Raw genomic sequence first — 10,930 nt, forward strand, 5'->3', positions numbered from 1 at the left:
CAGCCTGCGGGAGGTGCGTGCACCCGTGCATAGGTGTGTGCACCCGTGCATAGGTGTGCGTCTGCGTGTCCGGGTGTGGAAACACAGCTCTGGGTGGGCACGCTGTCTGCGTATGACAGCGTGCGCGTGTCCGTGTGTGTATATACTTGCACGAGCATAGCTGTGTGCCGGTGCCTGGGTGCTGTCTGTTTGTATACACGCAGGCGTGTATTTTAGTGTGCACCTGTGCGTCGGCGTGCGTGTACGCTGGCACGCGCGCTTGTACGCGTATACAGCCATGCCTGCGTTTGTTGCCTGTGCGCAGGAGCGCATCCCGTAAGCAGATGCACCCCCTGCGCCTGTGAGGCCTAACGGGTACACATTTTTAAGGTAAAAGCTTATCTGCATAAGATAGTTTCATGTAAAAAACATAGCCAGTTCCCTGTCAAAGTAACAAGGACTTACCGTACAAAAGAATAAAATTTGTTCTCATATTTTTATCACCTTCTCTGGTGCTTGTATTGACCAATTACTCACTGAGTTTTTTCCCCCCTGATTTATCCAATTGTACAAACGATGATTTTAGAAGTCCTAGATACTTATCATCCTCGTGGGTACTTCCAGTATTTCCATCCGCGGACTCCACTGCACCGCTTGCGCTGCCTAACTCCTGCCACGCCAAGCTGTGGGAGGGCAGGGACAGGAGCGAGGGGACCAGTCCCCCTGTCCAGCAGAGAAGGTGGGAGGGCAGATCTCGCCTTCTGGTGAAGATTGTTACGCCTGCTACAGACGAGCTGGCCGTGGGGTCGGCAGCGAAGATGTGTGCGGGTGGACAGTTAAGCCCCAGACCGGGAAAGAAGTGCAGAGGAAACACGTGGTAGAACGCTTCACAGCTGTTGTAACCTTGGCCTGTTGTCTGAAAAGAAGGTTAAGGAAAGGTTTTAAGAAGGCCAATCTTGCCATTTCATAGTCTTTTTTTTTTTTTTTGCTTTTAAGTTTGCGAAGAAAACCGTGGTACGTTTCTACAGCTCCTTCTGTTGTAAACTAATTTTAAAAGGTGAGAAAGAACACAGAGGTCTTGACTATTTGTCTGAGCGGTTAACAGAGTCAGGTGAAAGGTCAGTAGTGGTTGTGGTGTAAATGGAGGGTAACCAAACATTGTCCCCGGAACCCGACAACAAAAAGTTTCTGTGGAAAATCATTGTTTTCCTCCCAGAAGGTTTATTTTGCTACCCAGTGAAGAGACTCTTTAAGTTAAGTGCCTAGTATTTGTCAGTGCTACCCACACAAACCCATGCACGTCAGGCTCTTGCGTATGCCAGTGGCTGGAACAAGGAGAGAAGTCCTAGCGGTTGGACTCGATGATCTTGGAGGTCTCTTCCAACCTTAATGATTCTATGATTCTAAGTGGTCATAGTTAGTGTTCTTCCCAGTGTGTTATTTTATTGGCGAAGAATCTGCATTGCTTTTTAGCAGTATTGGACCCAAACATAGCTCCGAGTACTTCTAGTTGGAACAGTAAAAAAAGCATATGCTCAAAAATCAGGATGAACTTTCCCATTGTTACCAGTGAATGCTTTGGTGGATGGCTAGAACTCCAAAATCCATCTGGGATACTGTTATTAATACTTAGATTTGCTATTTCAGCGCTATAAGCGGAGGATCAGGTAACCTCTTCCTCACAGCAACCAATTAGCAACCAATCCATATTAGTCAGTTAGATTTTTGAGGGCTGATTTTGACAGTTCCAAGTTAATGTGCGTTTTCTAATGTCGAGGCATATCATAACAAAACCGGCCAGATTTAGATATGCCAGTAGGTTGTCCTCCACTAGAAGCTTGCTCAATCCCAGTGGATTTTTGGGGTACATAAAAGTGTAATTTAAACAGCTGCTTTGACTGGCAACACCGGGAATTTAGGATTTTTTCCCAAAAAGGTGGTCGTCGCCACCACCCACCAGGAGCTGCATGCAGTTTTGATCCTCTCCTGGTTGTTTGTAATTACGTTATCTGAAAAATTGTCTATACAAGACAGCAGGTTAACTGAAAAGCAGAGTTTCAGGTTTATTTCACATATGTGGTGACTTGGCAACCAATGATGAGTTACAGGGTAGTTTTTACGATAGGAAATGAAGAGCCTGTGCTGGTCAGCTGTTGAGAAATGAAGGGCTGGTTCCAAGCACAGCTCTTCGGCGTGAGGAAGATGATTGTTATCATTACTGAGCTCCATGTTAGCTTTTTGCCCTGTTTTGACAACTTTCAGTTTCTGCAGATGGAACTAAAATTTAGGACACTTCTGTATGCTAGTAAGCGTGGGGAGAAACACACTTCCTTTTAGAAGTTCAAAGTTTGTGAATTAACTTGTGCCAATTTACAATTTACAATCTACCTGGTTTGTGAAAGACTTTCTGTGTTTTCAGTTCATTTTCACAATAGTGAAGTCTCTAGTACAGGTCCTGCTAAAGAACTAGAGATATCATTAGATTTTTTTTCTTAAATTGCATGTGAATTATTATTGAAGAGAGTTGTGTGAGATTTTGAAAAACTTGGACTGTTTCTTTTCCTTGTTAAATTCAACAGTTTGGAGACTCAAGTAACGTCACTTCTGTGTTGTTTTCAATCTTAGACGCATTTCATTGTACCTTTTGAAAGTGTCAAATTGCTTTGTAAAATCTCTTACCATGTTTCTTCAATGGTAATTAGCCATTAAATGGCAGTTAGGAATCACTGTGTCTGGCGAGCAATGATTAATGTTCATAGTTAGCATTTATTAAAGATGTAGACAACTCTCAGGCAGTAATTATGCCTATGCTTTGGATGTTCTTTTCTGTGTATGCAGAAGTAGTATGACTGAACCCAGTAAGATCAGCACACAATATGCTTTTTTTTCCTGTGGTAAGAGAACAGGCGTCACCTTAAGATATCTAAACAATTCAAGATGTTTGCATTTAAAGAGCTGGTTCTGCGGATCACTCATGTAAGTGTTTACTGAAGCCCAGGAAGCACTTCTCCCTACTTTTCTTCAATGGGTGGTTACTATCGAGTTCGCCGGCTGGATGTGTGGTGCCCTGTGGTCTCCCCATGGGTATGTTCCCACTCTCCCTTGCAGTTTCTGCTTGCTCCCTTGCCGCGCCTGCCGTGCTTGCCTCGACGTTGCACTAAGTGGCAGATATTTTTTTATTCTTGCTGGCTGAGCACAGTCAGATGACTCAAAGCTGTCATGAGGCCGGTAGGAGGAAGGATGCATCAGGAACTGTGGCATTGGTATTGTTTTTACTTTTTCTGCTTTGAAAAAACACTCCGAATTTATGGTTTTTCAGGGTAGTAAGTAGGAAACATAGGAACAAAAGGCTAATAGTTGTGACAACAATGTTAAAATTCAGTCTTATGTGTGATGTTCTTTTTTTTTGTTTTTGTTTTTTTTAATTGAAATAAGCTGTGATTTTGCTTAATAGGGATTTGGGATACCACAATCACTTTCTTTTGTTCAGACTGGGACCCTTCTGTAGCAATGAAATGTACCTCGGTATGTCTTATTTGTAAATAATAGAAAGCAGCTCTTCAAGTCCTAATACACAGTCTAGTTTTCTTTTGGATAAATTAGATCCATTCTCCCCTCTTCTGTCCATTCTCATTTTTAAAAGCTGAGGTCCTGTGTAATGTCAGTGTGTGAAATTTGTATGTAGTTTATCAACGTAGGAGGATCCGTCTCCATTACCTGCTAATACCGCCTAAAAGAATCATTATATAAACAAACCAAATAACTGTTTTTCCCCTGTGAAGGAGGCTGACCTCAAAGATGCATTTAGCTGATGAAGATCTTGAGGAGGTGCTACACTTTGAACCTACAAGAGTTTTAAAATTGCAAATATCTCTTTTTCTTGCTATTAGTAAAATATTTGGCATAATAGAAGGCTTAATATGATTTTTTTCGATGCCAGCTGTGCCCGGACACTTCAGTGTCTTGTGTGGAGTGTTCCTATCAAATGTTCTGCTCAGCATGCCTCTGGCGAATGCACGTTGCTGTCAAAGAGCAGAGATTTTAAAAGGATCATTGAGACACCAAAATGAAAATCCGCATAATTATACATGTTTAGCCACACTATTAGCAAGTCAGAATTGTAAATTTGCACTGATTGGTCTCACGCTATATTTGGAACGTCATTATGTTCTACTCCCTAGAGAGGCTCCTTGGAATGAGAAGTTAATAAACTTCATTTTGTAGTTTCCAGAGAAATGCAGTGATGGTTGGTTCATGTTGAGGAGGCTTTATTTGTTTTTTATGAATTTGTGTATGCTGTTAGAATGTATACCCATGCTTGGTAATGTAATTATCATCTTTAACCCTCTTATGCAGAAGGGTTAAAATATTTCCATAATGACAGCCCTGTGATATGCTTTGCACCAGGGCTGCTAGGGTTGACTGCTGGAGGTCTCTTTCTGAGCTGTGCGGCTACTATTGGGATTTGGAGCAAAAGCACAGTAAGAATTCAGAGTAGCTACCAGGTGGAACTGCTGAGTCCTCGCTCCCTTTGCGGGAAGTGGTGGGAGAAGTGTCTCTCTGACAAAGAAGTTAGGCACCTTTGAAAAAATGGTTAAGTCTGGGCTTTTAAAACATAACCCGTAATCCAGGTATCATTCTGAAGGATTAACGTTCTCTGCCCACCAAAAATAAACCTCTAGCCTTGCTGATCGTGTCCCTGTCCCTTTTGTATTGCGCCCTTATCTGCCAGCACGGTACGCTTATGTTTTTCTTTTTCTGTTCCAGTTCAGACCCTGGCACTGTGTGTTATCAGAAATTCCTGAATAGAGACTGTGACTTGAGTGGGTGTGCAAGGGAGCATCTCAAAATGATGAGAATGTGTTACAATGGCAGAGCTTCCTGCAACCTCAGAATGTTTATTGTGCTCCTTGTGGAGGGTGTTTCACTTGATTCTGGTTTTAGATTCTCTACAAACTTTAAACTGTTTATAAAACCGCTGAGCGAAGAAACAATTCAGTTAGAAGCATAATAAAACTGAGGCTGTTCTTTTTATTGTCCAATACCTGAATAAAACCTTAATGAATGTTTTTTTGTTTGTTTTCCCCGTCATGTATTAAAGGTGGATAGCAGAGCTGAGTCAATTGACAAGAAAATCGCTAGGCTCGATGCAGAACTAGTGAAGTACAAGGATCAAATGAAGAAGATGAGAGAGGGGCCTGCAAAGGTAAGAATCTTCTGTGGGATTTAGGCATGAGAGGATGTGACTCACACTTCTTGTCATGTAGTGGGGTGATTTAGCCAGTTCATCAGGTTCTTAGAATTGCATCTTGCCCTACTGATGAGACACAAGATCCGGCAGGATTATTTTTATTATGAAGCATCTCTTAGACATGCATCCTTGAACAGTGTTTTCATTGGTTTTTATTTCTTCCAAAGTGTAATGTAAATTCCTCGATCAGAAGTAACTTGTTTCCCTTCTTCCTTCTGTTACCTGAATTAAGTCTGGTAGAGAGGCTGTTTTGTTCATCAGCCAAAATAAAAAGGTCTGCACTATGCAGACAGGGAGTAGGAAAACACATTTTATGTGTTCATCCCCTTTCAAAAATGGATCTAATAATAAACATGTCTAATATAAACAGTATTGTTAAAGTACCTTTTGCAGTATTATTTGATGCTGACCGTTAAAATGTGTTGATGAAAGATGGTTCTGGTGGACTAAGTTTGACTTTGTATTCTGCTTATCAAAAAAAAAAAAAAGCCAGAAATTTTGAAAGTATTTTCTATTAGAAGCTTTTCATACAAGCCAATTTGGTTTATCATTAATGCAGAACAAACGCTGAATGTGACTATTGTTAAACTCTTTGCACTAGTAACTGAGGAATCCTTTGGAAAACTTAAATGCGATACATTACTCTTGACTATACTGTTTAAACCTAAAGTCAAATATTTTTCCTAATGTAACGATATTGTGTCTTTCAGAATACAGTAAAGCAGAAAGCATTGAGAGTGTTAAAGCAGAAGCGAATGTGAGTTTAAACCTTTCTCAGTTTGGGATTAATGAAAGCCTGTTTTCTTTAGGAGGAGTGGCACACTTCCATTTCTCTTTCCAGTACTCTTGCTTCTGAGCATTCTTTAAAGAAAAATGCTGAACAAGCTAGCCAGCCTTTCATAAGCATCTCCTTACAGATTTTGTGTCAGCACACTTGTGCCTTATTTGTATGTGGATATATAAACTTGGGTTGGGACAAGGTGACCTAAATCTGCTCATTATTAAAGCTATGCTTGGCTCCTAAACTTTCTGAGTGAGTGCCTCATTTTATATTATTATTTGATTACTATAAATTGTGTACTTGATGATCTTGGTCTGGTTTACTGGAAATGTGCGTGTTCTCTGCGGACACCTTTTCGGGTAACTGTGTCTATGCAAGAAAACCCAGAATGGACAGGACAGATGATCCTGTGGTCTGGTCTAGTCTAGTATACTGTCTTGAAGAGCATCCAGCAACAAATACAAAGGAAAGAATGTCAGAACATGGCAAGCGTTCAGGGGTGCTTCACTGGAATATCTTATAGTCCCTGAACTGCAAATCTCTTAGATGCTATCTGAGCCAAAGCTCGTGTCATCTTGCATTTCATATCCCTCAGATGAATTGTACCTCTACAGACTTGCTCAATTACTTGTTAAGTATTTGTGAACTCTTACCATCCAAAATACCCTACAGTGAGGAACGCAGTAGTTTAGTTAGGTGTTGCAAGGAGGACTGCTTGGGTTTGGGTGTTTTTTTTTTTCCTTTTTTTGACTATGCTGCCTGCTAATCTTACTTGATAGTTGTTCCCCTAGTTACAGTCAGTGGGCTCCTCATAATAGGCTATCATCGTATCCCTCAGTCATCTCTTTCCCATCTTGTTGAACAGTAATATATTTAGTCATTCCTTGTCCAGAAGCTGTTTTGTATTTGGATCATCCTTGTCTTGCAGGACCTCTTGCCTTGGATGTTTGAAGAAGGACTCGTTCATTTTTATGTTTAACTTGACATATTTTACATTCTTGATTGGACACAAGTTTAGCTTTGAGAAGGATGATTTCTTGATTTTTAAAGTCTCCTTTTTCTTTTTGGTTAGCCTTAACAGTTTCCTTTCGCTACCATATCCTCCCCCTCCTCCCTGCCCTGCAAAGCTCCAGTGCAGAGCCATTGTGGTTTGGATCACCTGCATCTCTTCCATTCTGCTTACAGCATTAGTGAGCAATGGCATGCATCTCTAGCTTACAGCGATTAAAGCTTTTGCTATATCTTCACCTACTGTGTAAGTCTATACAAATATGGTATCGCTGTCAGTTAAAACAGCTTAGTTCGGGAGTAGCTTTGTCAGCTTTAAATACACAGAAATGCATAATGGCCAGATTTTTATGAAGCTGTTCTGTGATTGTTTATAATAAATTAGTAAAAATAAATCTGTTCCTATCTTTAGACTGCTGCTGATTTTTCATTTTTTTTTAAATTAAGAATTTTTGTGGCAATAAATAGCGTGGTGTTTTAAAGCCATTATTTGCATTGTTTTTAACAGGTACGAACAACAGAGGGATAATCTATCACAGCAGTCTTTTAATATGGAACAAGCTAATTACACTATTCAGGCGCTGAAGGATACAAAGACAACGGTACCAGTATATTAATCTCACATTTGTTTAATTTGTGTATGCTACATCAGATACAAACACGTTGTTTGACTCTATTCTAGGTTGATGCAATGAAACTGGGGGTGAAAGAAATGAAGAAAGCTTACAAGCAAGTCAAAATTGATCAAATTGAGGTGAGTTTCTATGGTTTAAATTATTAAAGAACAGAAACAATGTACTGAAATAGTGACAACTGGACTATGTAACTTAAAGGTAAGCTGACTAGTTTAGTTCACGTGAGTTTGCCTCCCTTTTTTTATGGGACCACCATCAGAATTCCTTCCGCATTTCTCTGGTACAGCTCAATCAGTTGTTGGCCTTATTGCACTGATCGTTGTTTCCTTGCTGGGCTAATCTTTAATCTCTCCCTTCCTTTCCTCTGCACTTCAGCATAAATGTTGGTGAATACTTCGTGCTGTGGTTGTTTTTTTGTCCTCTCCCCCCTGCCCCCCCCCCCCCCCCCCCCCCCCGCCCCCCCACCCACAGGAGCCGTTCCAGGTCTGGAGAGCGCTACCGGCGAGGCGGCAGGTCCAGCCGTGCCTGATTAAAAAAAAAAAAAAAACAAAAAAACAAACAAAACCCAAACAGAAAACCGATGAAAAAAAACCCCCACCAAAACCCAACCAACCAACCAATTTAATTTCAAGAGGTCTGCAAGGCCTGGCCCCGTCTTCAGAAAAGGCATTAAAAAACCTCCACAAGATCTCTAAATATAATTTAAAGTATGCTGCACTTAAACTCTTAAATGCCAGTGCTGAATTCCTTTAAGTTCTCTTTCCTATGCTGTTTTTATATATGGCCTGCATTGTAAACCTTTAGGCAAGTATTGTCTCCTTGCTTGTACCCAAGTACAGTGCCAACAGGTATGCTAAGTATCTTCTAAATTTTGCTGTGGCACATCTCAGGTTAGTGCTTATTCTCCAGACAGTAGATTTAGTTTCTCTAGATTTCATACTCTCCTGCTTTTCACGATAATGCTGGACTCTGGGGAACTTATTAAAGGTTTTCAATCTACCCTGGAGAATACTTAAAACAAAAGGATTTTGCAGAGATGTTGTTTCAAGGTTCCTCTTTTTCTGCCTCATACATTTATTATGATTTTAATAGTAGTTAAGGCCATGCTATAGTACTGAATGCCTGTGTCTTGACTTGTATTAATGCTGCTTCAAAAAATGGTTTATGCATTAAAAAATTTGAGTGCCTCGTATGTTGGAATTTAATTAAACTGAATTTGATTAAGCTCTGATAAATTTAACTAAAACTATTAAATATGGACCAGTTGAAATTCTTTCTTGCTTCAGGACATACAAGATCAGTTAGAGGATATGATGGAAGAAGCCAATGAAGTCCAGGAGGCACTGAGTCGTAGCTATGGAACACCAGAGATTGATGAAGACGACTTGGAAGCAGGTTAGAAAGGTGGAGGATGATTTTTGCATTGCTGAATGTAAAAAATCATCATACAGTCGTACGATGATTTTTTAATTTCATTAGTCAAATACTTTAAGTATTTTAAAAAAAAGTTTTAATGACTTTTTAAACATAAAAGCTGCATTTCCTTTAAGAGCAGTAACAAGAGCATGAGACAAACTGGAGAGATACACTAATAGAATGCTACAACGAAGGAAAGAAGGTTCTCTCTATTCTGTGTGTGTGTGTGTATATTCCCGACTGATGACTAAGTAATGCTAAATGAGTATGAATGTAAACAATCATTATGAATCCTGTTTCTCTGTAAGAGCAACTTTTGTTTTGCAAAAGGAATTCCTTGCATAATTTTTCAACCAACATAATTCAATTTCAGAACTGGATGCGTTAGGTGATGAGCTTTTAGCTGATGAAGACAACTCCTACTTAGATGAAGCCGCATCCGCCCCAGCAATCCCAGAGGTCACTCCTACTGACACAAAAAACAAAGTGAGTCCTTTCCTCTTTAAAAGCAAAATACATATTTTTTTTTTTGTGTTTGGGATTAATCACATCTGTGTTGGATGCTTGATACGTGGAATCCTTAATATTTTGAACAAAAAATGTGCCTAATATTTTATGTATTTTGGATGCTATATATCAGAGAATACAGTGTACTGAATGCTCTTTATTATATTTTAAAGAGCTAAAATGGCATTTTGTAACTCCTGTCTAACATTGTCAGACTGCAAGTAGAATTTAAGTGTACCATTACAGCTCCTAGCAGTTAGTTATTCTTAAAAACATAAGAAAGTCTTCTGTATGTTTGCTTTGGGGCTTCATAGTGAGGAATAACACTGGTGCTCTTACTTCGATCCCTGCTGTCACACAGTGACCGTTACAGATGTGTCACTCTATAGAAATTGTAAGGAAACTTTTGTGAAACGTTCTGGTTGGCGCAGAGTTGTTAACCTGTTGCTTCTTTTTCTTCCTTACAGGATGGTGTACTGGTGGATGAATTTGGATTGCCAAAGATCCCTGCAACATAAATGTTTCAGAAGCACAATGGATATCATGAACTATACTTTACAAATCAAATTAAGAATTTTTTTTTTTTAATCCTGGAGAACTTCTCCTTCCAGTGTAACCTTAATATCACTACATCCTAGAAAGCAGTACCAGTGGCTGGTGGTGTTCTTTCTTTGAAGAAAGTTGTTCTACTACTGACTTTTCTATTAATGGAAAATTCGGCACAATTCCCTTCGATGGACTGACTGCTTCCAATAGGTTTTGATTTCCGTGTCTTATGGACAAAGTAATACGTGAAGAGTAGTGGTGGCTGTTGATAGCTGGTTTATTTTGACTTTGTATTATGTTTCTCTTTCTTGAAACTAAGACTGTACCTTGCCGCTTACTCTCTGTAAAATAGCTCCCTTATTGCTATGCTTATTTGATAAAAGAATTGAAAGCAATTTTTAAACTGCTGCAGTCTTGAGACTTTTATGCTACTGTACTTGCAACCTTCTTCAAAGCTGTAATAAATAGGGTTGTCCTTAACTCTATGTATTCTATGGAGACATAAAATCGTGTAGATTAGCTGGTCCTGTTGTGTGGTGTTTCTGGTAGTTGATTTGGCCTTAACCTGCCCCCTGTCCGTGTCGGTGTCCTGCGCTGCTCGAGCACAGCCTCCGCCAGAGGTGAAGCCTGCTTCTGATCCCAAAAGCATCTCGCGCTGCCTCGCGCGGCGTGGCGTTTGCCCCGGGCTCGCTTTGGCCCCATCTCTCCCCGCCGGGCGCCGCTGGGAGCAGCGGTGAAAGCCCCTAGCAAGAACGGCCAAAGAAAAACGGCGGGAGTTATGGCGCCCGCCGCCGGGCCGGGGCCCGC

The 10,930-nt window shown here is 40.4% G+C and overlaps 1 protein-coding gene across 1 annotated transcript; it reads left to right on the top strand.

The window, feature by feature from the left end:
* Positions 1 to 2,989: 2,989 nt before the first annotated feature.
* Positions 2,990 to 10,648, top strand: CHMP5 (charged multivesicular body protein 5). The gene is made up of 8 exons (XM_009330440.1): positions 2,990 to 3,063; positions 5,081 to 5,185; positions 5,941 to 5,987; positions 7,528 to 7,621; positions 7,702 to 7,773; positions 8,941 to 9,049; positions 9,444 to 9,556; positions 10,045 to 10,648. The coding sequence occupies exons 1-8, from the start codon at positions 3,004 to 3,006 to the stop codon at positions 10,093 to 10,095; spliced, it is 651 nt and encodes a 216-aa protein (XP_009328715.1). The 5' UTR covers positions 2,990 to 3,003; the 3' UTR covers positions 10,096 to 10,648.
* The last annotated feature ends 282 nt before the right edge of the window (positions 10,649 to 10,930 follow it).

The sequence above is a fragment of the Pygoscelis adeliae genome, unplaced genomic scaffold, assembly GCF_000699105.1.
Source record: "Pygoscelis adeliae isolate BGI_AS28 unplaced genomic scaffold, ASM69910v1 Scaffold78, whole genome shotgun sequence".
NCBI lineage: Eukaryota > Metazoa > Chordata > Aves > Sphenisciformes > Spheniscidae > Pygoscelis > Pygoscelis adeliae.

Bases quoted from the DNA above. Each gene is read 5' to 3' on its own strand.
- CHMP5 (XM_009330440.1), top strand. From the start codon at position 3,004: ATGGGTGGTTACTATCGAGTTCGCCGGCTGGATGTGTGGTGCCCTGTG. The intron at 3,064-5,080 runs GTATGTTCCCAC...CATGTATTAAAG, and splicing joins GCCCTGTGGTCTCCCCATGG to GTGGATAGCAGAGCTGAGTC. The intron at 9,557-10,044 runs GTGAGTCCTTTC...TCTTCCTTACAG, and splicing joins CTACTGACACAAAAAACAAA to GATGGTGTACTGGTGGATGA.